The 21,073-nt window shown below is 33.1% G+C and overlaps 2 protein-coding genes across 2 annotated transcripts; one reads left to right on the forward strand and one right to left on the reverse strand.

Annotated features, from left to right (window-relative positions):
* Window positions 1-727: 727 nt before the first annotated feature.
* Window positions 728-9,783, reverse strand: LOC102809280 (zinc finger Ran-binding domain-containing protein 2-like). The gene is made up of 8 exons (XM_006822615.3): window positions 9,657-9,783; window positions 8,003-8,055; window positions 7,738-7,840; window positions 6,940-7,099; window positions 5,016-5,222; window positions 4,537-4,721; window positions 3,016-3,195; window positions 728-2,252 (listed from the first exon to the last, which is right to left on the reverse strand). Exons 1-7 carry the CDS (start codon window positions 9,755-9,757, stop codon window positions 3,051-3,053), a joined length of 954 nt encoding a protein of 317 aa, XP_006822678.2. The 5' UTR covers window positions 9,758-9,783; the 3' UTR covers window positions 728-2,252; window positions 3,016-3,050.
* A 1,003-nt stretch (window positions 9,784-10,786) lies between these two features.
* On the forward strand, window positions 10,787-16,860 carry LOC100373787 (leucine-rich repeat-containing protein 42-like). The gene is made up of 6 exons (XM_085503292.1): window positions 10,787-11,000; window positions 12,211-12,861; window positions 13,447-13,565; window positions 14,180-14,268; window positions 14,852-15,041; window positions 16,423-16,860. The coding sequence occupies exons 2-6, from the start codon at window positions 12,308-12,310 to the stop codon at window positions 16,749-16,751; spliced, it is 1,281 nt and encodes a 426-aa protein (XP_085359418.1). The 5' UTR covers window positions 10,787-11,000; window positions 12,211-12,307; the 3' UTR covers window positions 16,752-16,860.
* Window positions 16,861-21,073: the final 4,213 nt, after the last annotated feature.

The raw sequence follows: 21,073 nt of genomic DNA on the forward strand, positions 1-21,073 counted from the left end.
TGTACACTGCTGCACTTGCTCATACGATTTTCTAGGACATACTACACCCTGAAAGTCTCGTCTAGAAAATCTGCAAAACAATTATGATCTTGTACATTCTGTTTTGTACAAACTGGCAAAATTTGTTCTCAACTTGTACATGAAGAATGTTCCCGAGCATGGAATTTAACACACAGAAGGGTCTAGTAAGGTTGAACATACCCAGGTGTACAAATTACATGAAGAATGTTCCAGAGCATGGAATTTAACACACAGAAGGGTCTAGTAAGGTTGAACATACCCAGGTGTACAAATTACATGAAGAACAATCCTGGCATGTCTGATATATTGATCCAGAACCAATTCTTTAAATATAACAATGATATGCATCAAGGTCCCATTGCATTTTATGCATGTACATTGTTTAAATCAAATCTTTCCACACAGGAATGAGATCTGGTGACGGAATGGTGTAAATGTGCGATTTTGATGCATTATTGGCGTTAAAATGGCTGCTATTCTGTACCAAATCACAAATGAATGCATATATTGCCAATATAATGTATGGCGCACGTGTGCAGTTTAAACATCGTTCAGGCATGTCGGATATATGGATTCAGAACTGCATTTAAAAAAAAAAAGGCCACCAGTCGGTCATTTTTATGTGCATCAAGGTCCTATTATGATGAACATGTGTGCCAAGTTAGAAGAAAATTTGAACACCTCTGACAAATTCAACAATACTCTATTCAATATACAACACAGAAAACTTGTGACTTTATTGTAAACAATGAAATCTACAAAACTACATGGAGAAAGTAACTCAATTGTTTTAGTTTCTTGTAGTTTATCATTATTACATGACCAATGTTTAACTTGTGTGCATACTCATTGAATTCGACACAGTATGTCTTTCGTCATGTTCGTTATCTGCAAATCAATACAAAATGCTCGACCTGACAACTCTTGTACGAGTTGCACATTCATTCAATTTTGAGATTGCCTGTCCGTCTCAATTTAATAAATAATTTGTCATGCAATTTAAAAAACACTCAACTATGAGAAGTTGGCTGATGATTTGTTTGTGTACACCACATTGATGCAGTAATTGAAAATAATTAGAAAACCACAACAGATTGCATGCATTAACTGTCAAAGTCAAGATCACAGTAATCTGAAACTCCCCAAAAATTATTGTCTCCGTTTTGCACAGTGGTGTAAAAGTGTCTAATTTGTATAGTGCTGAAGAGTTCCAACCTATACTTACTGGTGGATTCTTTTTTTCAATTTTAGAAAAGCCTTAGATTTGAACAAAAGTTGACAGTTTATAGCCAGCAGTAAATCAGATACTGATATGTACACATGATCGCCATATAGAGATCACACATTCTAGTACTTCCTGGGGCCAAAAATTTGTATTTGCTATATTAGTGGCATAGGCATGATTAAAGCCAGACATATTTTAATAACTCTTCCAATATATGCAACATTTGGTTTTTATAAAGCAAATGTGGGAGAAAATATTAAAAAAAAAAAAAAGTACAAAATTTATGTGAAAACCTCCACCCCCAGAAGGCACAACAATGTGCAACTTTAATGCATCAGTGTAATTTCAGTTTCCCAAAATTCATTCACACAACATGCAACTATTACCAACTAGTATCAGACAACAGACAAGTTACCATGGTAATCTCTGCAGCATTTCAATTCCCTGAATTACACCATATTTATATAACTACCGGTAGGACTGATCAATTAATTGTAGTAGTAATAACGATTTGATTTGATTAGTATAATAATATATAACCTATTGAGAGGAACAATGTACACAAAAGAAAGTCTATTTCTTTAATTTATACTCTATACAATTCTTTAAATTTTGGAAAAATTCTTCAATCTACACTAATTCCTTCCCTTCATATTGTTTTGTATCATTAGATATCCTAGTATTTATTCCCAAAGCTTACGAGCGAGAACCTGATTTTGATGCTAGTGTATTTCAATAGTATCGACAATGAGACTAAAAACTGTCGATACATGACAGATTGTCATACCTGATCAACTATAACTAATATTTTTTAGAACAGATTTATTGTGAGAATGCCATCCTGCGTGATGATGAAAAACAAACCTTAAACGGAACAAGCACGGAACGTACTCCGTAGGACCATTGCATAATAATTATTTAATTTTTTTTTTTTAAATAAAAACCCATAAAAAAAATGTCCTGAAAATCATGTAGCCATAGGTCAGTTCTGTATTTCTTCTGCATCCTAAAAAAAAGCAGAATTGGGAAGAGAAAGTTTGAGAAACATGTACATGATACGTTCTTCATTCTCAATGGCTACCACACCTTTATGCGATATAGGCTAGACCAATTGGGAGAGGTGTTGCATTTAAGAATAGAAATCTCTTAAAGTCCAGCTGTGAAGAATCAACCCACAAGGTTTAACAAGCCATTCAGGGGTGAGAAGAGGTTGATAAAATTAAAAAAATTATTTATAAAGTTTGTACAAAATAATGTTAGCTAGCCAACCCATGACTACAAGAAAATTTATCAAGGCAAACCCTGCGAAATACAAATTTGAATATTTTGAGAAACATAAGACTTATTGGGCACAGGTACATGCAATAGAATTGACTTTTCGGAATTCCAAAGAAAAAAACTTGGGTCAATGATTTTCAGTGCAGGGATTTTTTTTAATGATTTCAATTTTAATACCAAAATACTGCCAAAAAAGAAACACTGCTTAGGTGAAAAAAAACTAAAAATTTTGGGGAACGGTATACTGAAACAAATAATGACAATTGCACTATCTTGTCATTTTTCTATAACATGGATGAACAACTTTATATTGAAAATTTATTAAATGGGGGTCTAGTGCAAATGTGACTCTGAAATTGAAAATTGGCAGCGAGAAATTTTTATACTTTGATATCCCCTGAGGACGGAATTTCACGATAGTCTTTGTCGTTACAAACAAAGGTACATTTTTACTCAAACAAAATTTGGCTGAAAGACCACTTTGTCAGTACCCAAACCTATCCTGTGACGATGACCAAGTTCCAGATCAGTGACTTGAATGGTGGTGTTTTCGTCGTTTCCAACTTCTTCCAGACGGTGACTTGGATCTTGATCTTGATCTGGAACTGGAATAGTTACTCCGTCTTTTCTTCTGTGAGCTGGATCTGGAATCATATGAACTAGAACGAGATCTGAAAAAACAGGCGAAAAGCAATGGCAATACAGTTAATGTCAACTACTCAGCAAGTGCAATCTCAAGGAAGATGAGTGGTAAAAAGAAAATAGAGAATAAATCAGACCATAATACAGATTTGACACTCTTATAATTCAGTACTACTGTCAGGAGGAAACATTTTTTTGAAACATCCGACTTCATGAATTAATTAACTGTACTGTTGACTAAATATATGTAGTACTGTAAAGGGGGTAATTATTCACTGGGTTTTAATTTAGCTTATTTCGCTGACTGGAAAAATGCGCTAAATTAAAACACAGTGAATATGTAAAATTTAGCATACAACACATTATCTAAATGATAAAACCGTGAATTTAAAACCCACTGAATATGCCTGAAATGGTAAATCAGTGAAATTTAAACCCAGTGAAAATTAGTCATTTTACAGTAATATGTATATATCATGTCAGTCATAGAACACACATTCAATATATCTGGGTTATGAGCTTCTTGTCAATAACTGAGAATTTCCAGAGTGTGGTACCATTTTAAGGCGTTATCAAATCACTGTATTTTCGATGATTTGAAAATGATATCTTAAAATTAAAATTTAATATGAACTATTTCCTCATTAAAATTAGAATTATCAGAACAATTTTTTTTCTTATTAGTCAACAACAAATTGGTCAATATATATTAGTTTCTTGAAGATTGTGAACACCATAACTTTGAGATTTGTTTTAAAGCCATAGTTACTTAAAATTTGACAGGTTTTTATTAAACTGGTTTTCAATAAAATGTTGCTAACAATACAATGGATTTGCCAATAAATAATTGGGTATGAGCTTAACAGAAACATCAATATTTTAAATAATTATTATTTATAACACTTGAGATACTACAATTTTACACTCATTTACTGATTTTGCTATTTTGTAATCTTGGATTGTAAGTATTAATATTTGCACCGGTGGAATACATTTCCCAGATTTGAAAACACATCTCAAATAGCGACACGCATGTAAGCCAATTTTGTTTTTTCTGAAATTTTAAGTTTCACAATGATTCATTTACATTATCTTATTTTAAAAGGTTGTTTACTTCTAATATAGAAAATATGGTGTTACAATCCGAATGGGTTTATTTTATGGAGCTACAGTCTGAGAGTTTACTTCGGAAGATTCCAGGGTCATAAAATTGAATGATATGACTTGCAACCAATGATAAAAGTAAAATACAGAATATGTACAATGAGTTTGTGATAGACTGTCTGGAGTAGGTGATGCCTGCAATCAAAACCTGTATGTGTTGTGCACACACTTGTTGGTATGTAATGTGTGCATGATACATGTTATACCTTGACCTAGACCGTGATGAGCTGCTGGAACTTGTTTGAGAGGAGGATCGTGACCGTGACCGCGATGTAGATAATGAACGTGATCTAGATCGCGAAGATAGGGATCTTGAATAAGACTTTCTTTGATGTTCCTTATTATTTTCATCATCACTTGCTACATCATTCTTTGACAGCTTTTCTTCATCCTACATGAGGAATGAGAAGTAAATCATATGCATATGCAAGAAAAGTGGGGGAAATATCCTGGTACTATGTTTTTTCATGTTGGATACAAAATTATACAAGCATCTGATTTTAGAAACTTTTAGACCTGGAAAATTACTTACAATATAGTAAATGTTTCAAAATCCATCTTTATTTTATTAATTTTTATTGACAACTGTTCTTTTACTAATTTATGTCATTGAAGTTTTCGTCTCCAGAAGGCTTGACTTTTAGCTAGGGGGTATTCAAAAGCTTTTAATTTAAATAGTACTTACGTCAGAATCTGAATCTAATTTATAATTAGACAAGTCTTCATCATCTCCACTTTCCTCTGAATCTAGCTTGTAATTACTCAAGTCAGCCTCGTCTCCACTTTCCTCTTCCTCTTCTTCTTCTGCAGTATTTGTTACAGTTGGTAATACTTTGGGAATAATATTAGATATGGAACCACTTTTACGATACCCTTTCTTCCTTCTGCCAAACTAAACAAAAATTTCTATTTATCAACGTGTATGAAGCATTAGACCTAACATATTACCAAGGAAAATGTTTTTGAAACATCCAACTGAAGGAGAGTCAGGAAAATAAATCAAATGATGTGCATCAGTAAGCCACCATGAGTAGCTAACAACAAGTTTGGGAGAAACCAGACCAGGCAAACCAAAAAAATAGTTGACATGTTGAAATGTGCACTATGAATACCATTATGCAAATTAGCACTATGAATACCATTATGCAAATCTGCACTATGAATACCATTACGGTCTTTGTACAAACTATGAACAAAATCGGTCAAGGTATATCCCAGATCAAAGAAACTTTAAAAAGAACTTCTGTGTGCTGAGATTTTCTATGAACACTTGTGCATCAAGGTTCATTTAAATTTGATGAGTGATATTAGAGATATCAGTGGAAAATTTATGCAAATTAGGTCATTAACATGCTAACAATTGTGAAGTAATCAGGTCTGTGGATTATCAAAGATCACCTATGCACCAAGTTTCACTTAAATTTGATGAATGTACTAGAAAACCTATAAATTTGCTAATTCATACAAAGTAATCAGTATGCACAGAATTCAAACCCTAAACTGAAGACTAAATCCAAGTGGTTCTTGAGATATCAGTAGAAAAAAAAGGGCAACTGCAAACAAAGACTTTGATTGTGTACTTCAAGGTTCATTGCGAATAAAGTGACGATCAATATATTGTTATTTGGTTCATATAAGCAGTTGGAATAAAAATTTTGAAAAGCCACCACACCTCTATCATTTTTGTCCATTTCACAAGTACCTGAGCAAATAGTCAAATTTTCCATCTATACAGTAGTGACAGCCAATGAAAAGCAAATCACTTCCTCCACTAATTAGGTGCACTTTTTTATTATTTTCCCAGTTGTTTCTACATGTTTCCAAATTCATTTTTTTTTATTTCAATTACCCCTCCAAATTCCTCCAGGTAAAGCCCTAAAGTGAAAATATACATTTACATTTAAGTATTAAATGAAATTCTTTATCATTAAGCAGTTTATCAGAAGAGGTAAACGACCAGTCAGACACGTAACTAGGTTATTGACAGTTCCTTCAAAGTTCAGCTACCTAGATTAGGCCTCAATGGAGTTATGGTAGTTATTATTTCAATCACATCAGTAGAATCAGAAAGTGATTGTACCCTTGAAACACAATTTAAAGGTATTGTTAAATGAAGCCTTATTCAACCAAGTAGTACAGTTTCAAGTTTCTTGGACCTCACATTTCATGTTGCTTTGTAGATCTAACTGTAATCTGAAATCAAAATTACCCGGTAATTTAAAATTCAAGATTAGCTTTTTAAATAAGAAACCCAGTGACTAATATAGGCGAGCTATTTGAGATGCACAATGTGAAAAAATGATCTACAGTATTGATTTATAATAATCACAAAAAAACCCTCATTAAAATAAAGAAATGAATTTGAATGTACATCTGTGGTTTGCAGTCTGATTTCACCCAGAGCTCCAATGCACAGTGTAAAATATAAAGATTATTTGGGGATATCGATATAAAAAGCACACCAGCATTTGTATGTAGACTATCATGACTTATCTTTGTAACAAATTTGAACAAAGTTCGAGAAATGGTGTTTGCCTGACAGAAAAAAACTGACTAAAACAAGACTGATGGGACTACATCCGATAAGGACAAAGATATGTCATATACACCTCATCATACTCGCTGTCAGAATCCTCTCTCTCTACATATTCCACATTGCTTCTTTCATTATAGCCTCCACCATATCCCGTACGTTCCTCTATTTTACCCATCTTAGGTGTATGGCACATGTTGCATTCATTGCGGCGGGCCCAGTTTACATTTCCACATCTGGTAACAAAATAAAGAAACAATTAATCTTATTTTATGAAGGTAATTATTTACAATACATGTTTGTTCAACGAAAATCTTGAAGAGAAGTATGTGAGCTTACTGTGAAATGTTTTATTTTAGCTGGAATTAATTTTTGCTGAAAGGCATTTTTGGGTGTTTGTATGGAATTTATTTTCACTGATTTTTGGCGAATTGAATGTAAAATATAGGAATGAAGGTATATTCTTTGGATTTTATTTTCACTGAATCACCCCTTTATAGTAAACCCACGTGTAGGGGGGATTTTAAGTACTGTAAAATCTGTATTAGAAGCCGCGGCTTCTATTAAAATGGTACAATGCAACAGAGGGGATGCGGCTTCTATTAGAGCATCTACACATATGAGAAATGATGAATTTTTAGTTCTCAATTATTCAAATAGTATGGATGCGACTTCTATTAGGGATGCGGCTTCTAATACAGATTTTACGGTACCATATTTGCTCTATTGCTTTATGTGTGTTTCTCTTGGAAAAATAAAGCAAACACAGCACAAGAAAATTATTATCCATTTTTCATAAGCCTCTCAACAGGTCAATTACGTCAACACAAAAAGTTGATATCCACATAAGTACAATAACAAGATCACAACTTACGTTTTACACTGCCAATCATTAGCACTGAATAAACCTCTGCTTTTTTCAGCTGCAGATTTACCAATTTCTATTCCACCAGCTTTAAGTTTGGTATTAGACTTATCTGAAAATTGAAGTCACTTGTTATTACAGGCAAAGTTATTCTTAAAAAGTTCTCTTAACTATATTATATTATGCCCAGTATAAGTAAAGATAGCAATTTGCAACAAAATTTCACAATTGTTCACAAGATTTATCAAAATTTCACCTCAGCAATATAACCTACCTTTTCCGCAACGATTACAACTCCTTCTTCTTGCAAAGTTGACATTACCACATCTGTCAAATACAAAATGTAAACAGAAATGAGCGTGAAACCTCAGACCACTAATAGACTGGCAACGCTATTGTTTAGAGGTGTCAATCGGCTTAATCCCCTGCAAACTTGTGTCTCGGCTATGCTGGTGTCTCACGTTTCGCCGAATGGCGAGTACATCGGGAATCCTCTGCCTCGCATGCATTTCAGTTTAGATCAGATCACCCGGAAACAAGAGAGTTTTACGTTGAGTTGCCAAATAATATATTTTTTAGCCAAAAATTGACCATATTTTAGGAAAGTATATGTATGTATAGTATGTATAGACTATAGTAATGTATTTTTATAGTAATATTTTTGAATGTATTATGAAGAAAAAGGAACGACTTTTACCATAACACAGCAATTTTCCAATAGTTACTTGATTTGTCTAGGATACTGTAAATGGATTAATTATTCACTGGGTTTTAATTTTGCTTATTCCGCTGATTGGAAAATGCGCTAAATTAAAACCCAGTGAATATGTAAAATTTAGCATAGAACACATTATCTAAATGATGAAACCGTGAATTTAAAACCCACTGAATATGCCTGAAATGGTAAATCAGGGAAATTTAAACCCAGTGAAAATTAGTCATTTTACAGTAGTTCACGTTGCCACGTTTACAACAAAGCTGGTCTTATGTTATTATATTTTGCCGATCATGTATTAAAAAGCCTTGATATGATATATGATACATGTACATCAGGGCAGTCAACTAAATCGAGGCAAAATTAATATAGCGGTCTCGAAATAGTACTGACACGATGTTTTGATTTTGTACATGTGTGTAGCAACGTCCCGTCAAGAGAACGCTCATTACTTACTTCCACCTGATTTATTTCCACTGCTATTTAGTTGACCTGCAACTGAGTTTTATACTTTCTGTTTTATTATTACCCGATCCTGATTTATGAATGTCTGTGGGCCTGCAAGAATCACTCTAGTTGTTTATAAGATAAAAATGTTATCGCGAAAGTAAACCAGAGACACACATTAGATCAAAAGAAATACCCGCATTGCCAGTCTGTTTATTAGTAGTCTGAGGTGAAACACATGCACTGCACATTCGACTAAGCAAAGACATTATCAAAAACGATCCGAGATGAACAATGATGAATATTTCTTTCAGACACAATAATTGGCATTATAATTTCCAGAAAATTATGTTTATTATGCGATTTTGTGATCATCCCACAATTCAAATGACTTCTTCAATTTTCATGAGATCTTCATCGCGTATCACGCATCTTACAAACCCTCAACTTATTAAACCCTTGGCGTCAGAGAATTTATCTGTATGCCACTGTGTCGCCTTCGCGCGAGATTATTCTGAAACTATCATTCCTGAAGGCATGTATTTGGTTAATTCCAAATATTTTCGGTAAAGAATAGCTTTCAGAACAGTCTGTTAGATATAGAGAGTTTATTGTTTGTTCTGAGGCTGGTCAACAGTTTTTCGTCGTCACGTCACTCCAGTTACATTTTCTTTGATCATATACATTTTACATACATTGTGATATTCCGGTAAAAATTAGACGCATATTATATTTCAACAGAACAGTAATTTCATATAAAACTTACTTCTCGTCTTCACAGACCCAGTCACCATCGTTCATCTTAAAGTTTGGTTTATTTGAGAAGGGAGGTCCTCCTGCGAGAGGCGCAAGGACTTCGTCCGCCATATTGACCGCCAGCACTGCGACAGAAGCTATTCAAATTTATGTAGCAGACGATTCAACCATATCTAATGGGTTATTTAATTAATACACAAAAAAAGGATTAAGTATTTGAAACAAATACTTTATATATTATATCTAATTTTTCTTGATTCATTTTACCATACTAAAATGTTTTTCACCGTTTAGGACGAATGTACTGAATAAAAATTGTATAGATATTTGAAACGCTAACATTGTTCCAGTATGCGTGTTTTCAGATTCAGACTGAGATCGCTGAATCCGACCGAATTGATTTAAACATTTTGAGAAACAAAGGTACACAAAAACAAAAATATTTTATTTATTTTTACATATTTGATATATCATGTTACAATAAAGAAGAAAATGAATATTATTAATAATATTATTATGCAAAAAAAAACAGATTTAAAAAATTGCATAGATTTTTCAATTAGAAAAAAAATCTACATAGAGTGCTATGATTACCTCCGTGATCAGCAAAAACTAATATCACGTACTGTAAAATACTTTATTTTCGCTTGGAATTAATTTTCGCTATTTTCACTGAAGGAATATACCTTGTTTCTTATATTTTCCATACAACTCGTCAAAAATCAGTGAAAATAAATTCCATACAAAACACCTAAAACGTCTTTTCAGCAAAAATTAATTACAGCTAAAATAAAGTATTTTACAGTATCTCAAAAATGTTATCCTTGACCCCAATTTTTCACTCTGTACAACAATAATCATTTATTTGCAAAATTTAAAAATAAATCTAAAGATTATCAAGAACGAAATATGCAGCACGATTACCGCATTTGTTACCGCTTTTGAAAGTTTCTCTTCGTATTTTGGAATTTTGCAATCAAAGTCGTGCCTCAATTTTTGTCAATTGTTTTTATTTTGGTCTGGTCAATCCGGGAATTTTTTTTTTTTACAAATATCATGTCATATTATAGTAAGGGATCCGTATTTGACAAACGATACTTAGTATTTGAATTCTATTGGATTCAAGGCGAGGCCACCCATAACGAGGCTTGTGGTGCGCCGAATCTGTGGACAACTGTAGTGGCGGTACCTTTTGCATATAATTAGGTCAAGAAAGGATTTGTTTTGGTCTGACGAGATGACGGTGATGGCCGACTAATAATTGCAGAGACAGACAGGGATTGTACTGCTGCACCGGGAAAGACCTATACTAATATATAGAATATCGTACTGGTATTTGAAGATTGTAAAATCGGTAAGTGGGGCATGCCCAGCAGTTTTTCCATTTGGTTCATTGATTGGATTGGTTGTGAGGAGTCTGAGGTGGGGTCGGGGTGTTGGCATTGGTGGGGTAGTGTTTGATACAGTTTCTGTGCATGTAGTACCCAGTTATTAGCTTAGAAAGTGCAATAAGTAGTTTAAAGGATTGCTATAACGAGTGCAACCTAAATATTACAAAATTCAAATCCATGATCAACTAAAAATCAGGGAAACTTTTACCAGACTGTATATTCAACTATTAAGAATTAATAATATTTGCACATGGATTTTTTAAATCACCATGTGACTGAATCCGGGACTGATTATTGCAGTTTATAGGGCAGTTTATTCGTTCGATTTTACATTTGTCCCAACACATTCGTCCCACATGTCGATCATTTGTTCCAATTCACATTTGTCCCAACACATTCGTCCCACATGTCGATCATTTGTTCCAATTCACATTTGTCCCACATGTCGATCATTTGTTCCAATTCACATTTGTCACAACACATTCGTCCCACATGTCGATCATTTGTTCCAATTCACATTTACCCAACACATTCGTCAAGTAAGTCGATTTGTCCCAATTCATATTCGCCCCAATTCATTTTCGTCCTAATTCACATTCGTCCCAATACACTTTCGTCCCATTGCCTTTGGTTAGCCTTACGATCTTGTGTAGGGTGATGTTGATTCCCTTGTTGGTGTGAAAAGAGTTGTCAAGTTCTATGTACATATATGTCCTAGTCCTTGTTGTGTGTTTTTTTTACAAACTAGAAAGAATAATACCATCTGAACATGTGACTTTGTATATTGGTAACAAGACAATCAAGCTTGATGCATATAAAATACAATCTGAACGCCTTGACGAGATTATTTACTTTATTTCCCGATATTCAGAAAAAAACAACTTTTACCATGTTAACCATCACTTCAGCACATAAATTAATTCTACTATAATCATGAAATATGAAGAATAACTTGTTGTGACAATTGACGGATTAACGTATTGCAAATTTTAATACAATAAACTACTGGGGTTCAGTCTTCGTGGTGCTGACCTATGCAATATGAGTGCTTGACCACGATATATCGGTCGTATCGACATTGGGACGAATCCACTTGGGAGGAATATGCTTTAGGATGAGTCAATTGTCCACCAAAAATAATTCCTATTTTTCTGCTATATCCCTACATTTCAGATTGCTGCATCCTATAAGGTATACATTTATACACATGCAATATTGGCCAGCATGTTGAATTAATCAAAGGTTTCTGGGAGCAGACCTGAACACAACGATGGCATCAACACCACAAGAAGACAGTGGAGTAGTTTATGTTAATGAGGCAGGAGCACTGCGATGCATCTCTGGAAGGGATGGTAATGCATGCAGATTACCACCTCCGAAACGACTAAAACATAGCAATGAATGTACAAACTCGGACCAGTGCAATGAAAAATCATTTGTCACTAGTCCAGAAAAACATTTCAATAAAGAATGCCAGCAACCAAAGTCACTTCTGTGTTTTGCAATGGATTTTGTTATTCACCACCTGACTCTAGTGGACTCCTTCATCGGTTTTCCTTCTCAGATAGGAAAACAACTCTTTGACTTGGCAGAGTTGCATGACAAGTTCAAGGACACACACCTGCAGTGTAGAGCAATGAAGTTGTTCTGTGATGCATACGAACAAGAGGTTTTGGAAAGTTTAAATTTAAACAATCAGTATTTTGCTTTGAATCAATGCGTAGATCAATTGCTTCTGTTTATTCATGTAGCTAAACTGGATTTAAGCAATTGTGAGCTTGGAAGCGATCATGATATGGTGATGAATATATCAAACATGTCATGGTAAGTACCAGCACTATGGGATCATTTCTAAAGTTGTATTGGAACTTTGATCTGTATTTGCTTGTCTGAATAGACCATTTTCCATTCGCTGTGAGACCCTGTGTTATAAAGTGAAGTTGAACGTAAAAACAAGACTAACAAAGGACATAGTGTTGTTGTCATGTGGGATTCCAAAAAATTTTTTTTTTTTGGTATTTCCATGCTTAATGTGATTTACATGTTTGATGTTTATGATGTAAGAATATGTCAATGCCATATTTCTCTCTGAAAGATCAGCATTTTGATTTTGAACTATAAAAAAAAAATTTAAGTTCAGAATGAAATACGATTTTTTGATTTTTTTTTTTGATCTACACTTTTCTCGCATTACGTGAGATCTCTCAGTAAACAGAAAACACCTTTTTGTGTGCGGTGCAGCAAATATGTACGAACAATTTTCAATCATTTTCAGTGTGTCCAAACATTGGCTATCATTTCGGCTTCTCATTTGATTGTTTCAATTGCTTTTCTCATTGTTTTTAATTATTTTGTTGTAAGTAAATAAGTAAAGTATACTATAATATATAAAGTATTTGTTCATTTCAGTTTGAGGTGTCTGAACTTGAGCCAGAATTGTTTGACAAATTCTGGCATTCAGAGGCTGACCACAAGACCACGCATGTTTCACACCGGCCCTGTAAACTTGCGATACCTAAGCCTGTCTGGTTAGTCACCAACATCACTATTTTCAGTATACCTTTGTACTTAAATGTTTTTTTTATGAACCAATTGCCTTTCACAGTCATCTGATTTGATGCTTACATTAGGTTATATTAATGTCATGTGCTCACAATACAATGTTTGCATAAAGTTATACTCTCTAGGAATGATGTGCACTTGTAACGTACTCATGTAAGTAGGTGTACTAGTATATGGTAATCTGTTGCGTGGTTTGCTATTTTCTCCAGCATGACCGCACAACCAAATACAGGGACGTTGATTTCATAATTTACGCCATATATGTCACTTTGTTCCTACCGTAATTTTACGGGGTATTTTCCTCCTACCATATAAGGAAATGCTAATTCCAAGTATGGAATGATTACGCGCATAGGCGTCCTCTAATAATAAAAACAAACATGGCTGCCATCAGGGTTTTACTCCATACAAGGAGTTCGCTGATTCTGTTCTAAACTTTTTGGATTTCGGCATTCCCATGATGTATCCTTGGAAGGTTAGATGTATAATAATACATATTATTCTTATTACCGGTATTTCTTAAAAAATAATGAGAAAACAAAATTTTGTAATCTGCTTTTTGATAATTTTTTCTTTCTAGGCAATCCTCAACTGTCTGATCACGTTGTAGGATTTTTATTAGTATTTAAGAAGCTGGAATTCCTTGATATATCTGGAACAAGAATTAGTGTAAGTAGCCTATTCCTGGTAGATTAAAATATGATTAACCAAAAAAGATTTTATAATTTGTACATTTTCTGTGAACTTTTCTAAATTCTAAAATAAGTTTGACTTAAGCTGATGGAAAATGACATTATTTACTAATCTTGTCAAAAATTATTTGAATAAAATTGAATTTGAAAGAAAAATTTAATATAAAGAGGAATATTAGTGAATTGTTTTATCTTCTGCTACGGCGAAGACGGTTATACCAAATGACCTTATGCTATCCATGACATACACACAAGCACCAGTAATTTATTATAATAACTTATTGAGGAATTATTGCTTTGCATGAGTGATGGGATCCTATTTCCATCGTGCGCCGTTGTGCTTTTGCATCCAGCGAAAGCAAAGGAAAGTGTTTAAATGTGAACGTCAATGACCTAGAACGCCTTAATGTTTGTGAGGCAGTTTACCTCAGGTAAAGACAAATTTAAATGTTGCAGTGCTGATACATTTTAGAAACAGTTTTTATGTAACAGCAAATACTATTGTTTTCTGTGATAGACGTATAATGTAATGAGAATTATAATTTTGTTTTTCTCTAAAGGTTGATGTTGGAATTGCAAATCTAGAACGAGAAACTGATCTGAGATATTTAAGATGTGATCAGGCAGTTGAAGTTGAAGAGATGAAGACGCTGACTTGTGGGTGGGCAGCATCTGTTGTGAGTGACTGGATCCAGTGTTCTTTGAACAAACAGCGGAAACCACAGACAGCTGGCAATGCTTTTGCCAAATGTAAGTTTTTCTTTTATTTCAAGATTACTTTCTGCGGTTTTAAAGGGCGATGTCCACCATGAGAACAATGTATTTTAGGCATGGTAATTGTATTTGTAACATGGGACCCATATTTAACATTATGACGATCATAATTTGTAAGAATTTGGAGTCACGTTTGAATTCTAAAAAAGTTGAGTGCTTTGAGACTGCTAGAGAGAGTTATTCAAGATAACTTTAAAGATTGTATTTGGCTGAAGATCCAAACTAAACTGTTGTGACAGCTGATTTCCATATTTTTACACTAATCCTTGTTTATAAAATGCCAATTTTATATCACTAAATTATAAATTACATATCTATAAGTACAACATCTTAAAAATTGTAATGTATGCCATTTTATGATCGTAATGAGTTACATAATGTAGAATCTTTGTTCGTCACTTATGCATCACATCGACATAGAGACCACATTGATCATCATCCTGTAAAAATCAGAATGATGCATGGCAACAGTATGTAAGCTTCAATTTATAATTTTTTGGGAAAATTAAAAGGTTTTTCAAAAATATTTTATTTATTCAATTAGATATTCAGAGATTTGTGTTTTCAATTCTGACTGTTCGTGCATGCATACATGTATGACTTCATTTATTGGACATGCCTGGACTGATTTCATTCAGTGTTTGTACAAAGTATAAAGGTCTATATCTGCATGGTGATTTCTTTTACATTTTGTTTTAACCTTTCTCAAACTGGCAAAGTTTTGTCTTGAAAAACAGGCTTAGTCTTTTCCAGGAAACGAAACGAAACGAAACCCAAACCCTAACCCTAACCCTAACCCTAACTCGCTTTTTTGTTTTCATTGGCCCAATAATATCTGAGAAAATTTCACACTGTGAAATACGGACGTGACGATGTTTGAGGTCGTTCAAAATCTAAGGTTAGGGTTTCGTTTCGTTTCGTTTCGTTTTATTTGGTTTCATTTCGTTTCGTGGAAAAGATTAAGCCTGAAAAACATCAAAAAATTCAAACTGTAAATGTAGTAACATCACTCATGCTGTGTTAATAATATTCGCAATTCAAAATGACCTAACTTGTGGCCTTCAAAAACTGTGACATTGATGTCTTGTTATTAATACATAGATTCATAAAACATAGGTTATTTACATTAAAAAACTCATTGTTTGCTGTGTACCTTTCATCAATGGAGCCTCTACAGGTAACATGTATCTTTTGCAAGCACTCCCTATTTGAGAATTGACTTCTAATAACACACATACATTTGAAATGAATCTGCAAGCTTTTCTCATTTGTGAATTCATCTTCTAATATGGTTTTTAATGATTGAACAACATATTACCATAAGTTAAGACATGATTAATTTTTTGTTGTTGCGCAGATAAAAGATCAAAGATATCTGACGAATTAAAGAAATTTATGCCACAAAGACAAACAACAGTGATAAAGACAACAATGCAACTTGCTTCTCGTGACTTACAAGAAAAGCTAGGAATTTATTCCGCAGAAGATGACATTGTCATTCGAACAGTAGGCCAAGAAAGGCATTGCAAAAAAACAAAATGTAACTCATCCCTTCGCGGAACTTCGTGCACGAATGGAACTTCCAGTTCACATGAAAAAACCAATAAAGGTGAAAAGAGCTGTCCTATAAATACATTTCAAAGTTTTAACGATGAGGAGATGAAATTATTGCAGAGTTATACCTAGGAAATATATGTACAAATGTGGTGCATGCAGTCAGTGTATATATCCATTCATTGGTATTTTAATTCATAGCTGTTTTAAATTAAGTAATAAATGTAGTACTGTTACTGTAGTTTCTGGGTTTTGAAGAAAGTTGTTATTTGTTAAATAATAACACTAAACACAGTCCATATTTATATCATAATAGTAAATTATTTAATAAAAAGTGTAAGTTTATGGGCTCAAAACAAATGGCTGACAAAGAGAGCCAAAACAAAAAAATTAGTACCTCGAAGGTTTAACGGAAGATGTGGTCATGTCATGAAAAAAACACATCCTGGTATACAACATCATATATCAACTGATCTGAATCACATATCAATTGATCTACATCACATATTTGTTTTAGAGATTAACACAAGATCATCAGCATAAATTAGTGAACTTATTTTTCAATTATTCAGTGTAAAGACAAAACTAATCATTTTGTTTGATTGAGCAGTGAGTAAAAATGTTTGCAATTTACTTTGCTGGTATTGCTTCACTTCTGAAAATAACGGGTTGCGATTCAGTCATTAACATAAAAAGTAAAAAAGAATTGTATAAATGACACATTTCACAGTCCAACTATGGTTGTCAATATTATTGAAACGAATGCATTATTTTGTATTAAGATTTTATAGATTTTACCATTTATATCATTAAGTAATTTTAGAAAAGACCATTAATTTGGACACTTAATGGGACTTTGCAGGGATAGTAAACAAAACTGCCATAAAATCTATGATACACCAAGATTGAAAAAAATTACAAAGTGTGTGTGATAAGCACAATTGTTATGTAATTGGTTATCAATTCATATCGTTTTTCAGTGTCTCCAACCTCTTTACTTACTATGTAATGTCCTTTGTACAAGATTGATAAATAACCCTGTGCAGATCATTGTTGTAAGCATCTCAGGTAAGCAGAATATTTGTCCAAACTTTATAATCATTTTGCCATGGTGGATGTGTGGGGTAATGGTTAGCATGGAGAATAGAGAACTGAAGATATCGTCTGAAAATGAATAAATCTGACAAAGGTTTACCCATGGTACATAGCAAGTATCAAGGCGATTGAGCTGGAAGTTTTCAAGAAGATGGAAATGTAGTTGTTGACAGACGGACGACGTTGACGAACAATCACCTATATCTACGATAATTAATATGCAAATTAGCTACTTAATATGCCCAGACATGGCCCCAATTCTAATCTCGTCTGATTATATGAACCTATGTACCAAAAAGTTCAAAATCTGCTGAGGTTTTTGCTAACACAGGCTCAATGAGATAATTAATATGCTAATATCTATTTAAATCGCTACAGCACAACTCTTGTTCCGCATTTCACACACGTTTTATACGTCACCTTGGGTATACTACCAGGATACTAATAAATAATTATTCTAATTTGCATATTTCACAATGTCTGGTTAGGTGGAATAAATTTCTGTTCTTATGAATCCCTAAGTTTGTTAATTATAGAATCAGAATATGATTATATTCCCTGTTTTTTTATGATGTAAATCTTATCAATTTCATATGACTATAATTAGTTATGCTAATATTATTGAAATAGTAACGAATAATGTTACCCAAGTGTTTAATATATAACTAAGACAATGTCTATTGTCATAACATACTATTTTTTGCAAAAACAAAGTTTTTCTGAAACTCTAGTGATTTCTCTTGTGGTGAGAAGAATTCAGATCTTACTAGTTGTATTTAGGCCAATAAAATGCAAAAAGAATTAAGAAAGTTGCTGGTATATTTTACATATTTTATTTCGCTAAGAGTATATAGTGATCCATTTTTTGAGTTGGTTTACCAACGTTAACTGTCAAAGACTTCATTGAGAATAGTTTTGCTACTTGTACTCACTCTTATTGCTCCAAATTTTGAGAGGAATTCTAGTTGTAAAACTTGCCTTAAACTTTGAAAAAGGTACAACAACCACTATTTGTGTCGCAGAAAACAGCAAGTAATACATTCACGCCAGACAAGTATTCAAGAACAAATGTTTAATGAAAGGTTCTAAACCCTGCATTCTTTATGTTATTAAAGGCATGTAATAAAAATATTACAGCCCAAAATGATATGGGTTTTAGTTCGCTCGCGCAAAGAGATCATTTGCCCATCGCTCGGGCACAAACGCCCATATTCAGGCAGTAATGTATAACACATTTTGCTCGTTGAAGGGAAATATACATGTTCTCATTTTACCAGTACGATAATTTGGCAGCAGCCTGAAAATACATTGACGCACAAAGCTGTTATTTGGGAACATATCCTTTATATATATATATATATATATATATATATATATATATATATATATATATATATATATATATATATATATATACGGTGATAGAGGAATTAATACACAACTACATGAATATTGAAACTCGACAGCACTGTTTCGTAAGGTACAAGTACCTTACAAGTACCTATTCATGTAGTTGTGTATTAATTCCTCTATCACCGTATTCACCCGCTCTACATATACTTTGTATTGAGCACTTTTGTTTTGGAATAATCGACTATTGTATCTACACTATATATATATATATATATATATATATATATATATATATATATATATATATATATATATATATATATATATATATATATATATATATATTGTATAACTGTTAAGGTTTTGCAACATCTTATATCAATAATAATAAGCATTCTACGCAAACATTGTTTTGGAAAATAGTTTTAATGAGAAACAATATAACATTATACATATGGAATTTCTCGATAAAATGTCAAATATATACTTTATAGTTTCTCACCGAGCTAAAAACCAAACAAAATATTTTTTTTAACATATTGCCCAATACATGTAACTTTAAATATGTTTCACTAATGTGTTGTTGTAATTGCGGAAATTAAAAAAAACGGCATTGGGCAGTTAAAAATAATATACTAATTGGAAAGTATACATAACTTTAAAATATTCGAAAATGAATGGAAGATAAACCATAAAATGAAAGAAGAAATAGGTTTAGTTGAATTCTAGACCTAATTCCATTTCAAGGCATCCTGCTAATTCGCCATCACCATGGAAGATTTCTAGTAAAAACTCATAATCTCCCTAAAAAACAAAACAAAGAAACGAAAATGTTACTGTTCTTGCTGTAAATAGTAGAGACTGAAGATTAGTAATCGGCAAATTGTATGTTGAATTAACGATATTTTATTTGTAACATATTTTCTGAAAGCTAAGATATTTAAAACTGTACTCAGCATATGCTTCGCAGGTAGGTAAATAAACAGTGTAACTACGTATGGAAAATGAAAAGATTAGGTCAATAAACTTCGTAACGTAACTCGCATACCTCAACTACACCGGGAATGTCACCAACAGGTGGAATAGCCACGTGTATATCATATGCAGCGTAGTTTCCCACTGGTGGAGGACACATGCATTGAATATCGAACTTAGACACGTGATCGGAACAGGGAACCATCGAACATACGTCTTCGTATGTACTGAAATAACAATATGGCCATTAGCAATGTCGCTCCGAGCAATGGTCGAACCAACTACAGTCTCTTCATAGAGGGAATGTGTGACCAGCCATATAATTACATTCGATTGCGTTAATACAACATCAACATCCCACACTGTATTATGCACATACTTCACAAATTCCCCAAACTACGGCTAATAAGAATATAGTTAACATCCACATCATTTGATCCAATCAGTATTTATCAAACGTTTAGAAGTTTGATATATTTTTGTAACCAAATTAAAGATCAATGGAAAGTTAGAGGGTCGGCAAGGGGCATTTTCGTAAGCTGTAATCAATTGTTTTTATTCTCGCAATATGTAATTCAAATAAATAAAAAACGTAAATTCGTAGACATGGACAAGATGTAAAATGTAATCAGCTATTTTATTCGTCCGTATTTTGTAAAAGATTTTATTTACTGTAAGCATATAAAGCATTTTCCACATTAAATGTCGCAATTCGTACGAAATTTCCAATTTTGATTCTTAAACACAAATTATCAAATATATTATAAAAATGTAAAATGTAATTAGGAATTTGCTTTATCTGTAAAGCGTAAAAACCTATTTTTACTGTAAATGGAAATTTCATTTTATTCCCTGTAAAAACGTAAAATGCCTTCATTATTTTCTGTAACCTGTACAAGATATCCCCCTTGCCCCCCCCCCCTCAGATTAAGCATATTAGTTATTTCTACATTAGAAAAAAACGAGATTTTCAAAACACTGTTCACGCGACCAATAAACATGTGTACAATTGAGAGAATTCCACTTACCAT

The sequence above is a fragment of the Saccoglossus kowalevskii genome, chromosome 9, assembly GCF_978046115.1.
Source record: "Saccoglossus kowalevskii chromosome 9, keSacKowa6.1, whole genome shotgun sequence".
Lineage (NCBI taxonomy): Eukaryota > Metazoa > Hemichordata > Enteropneusta > Harrimaniidae > Saccoglossus > Saccoglossus kowalevskii.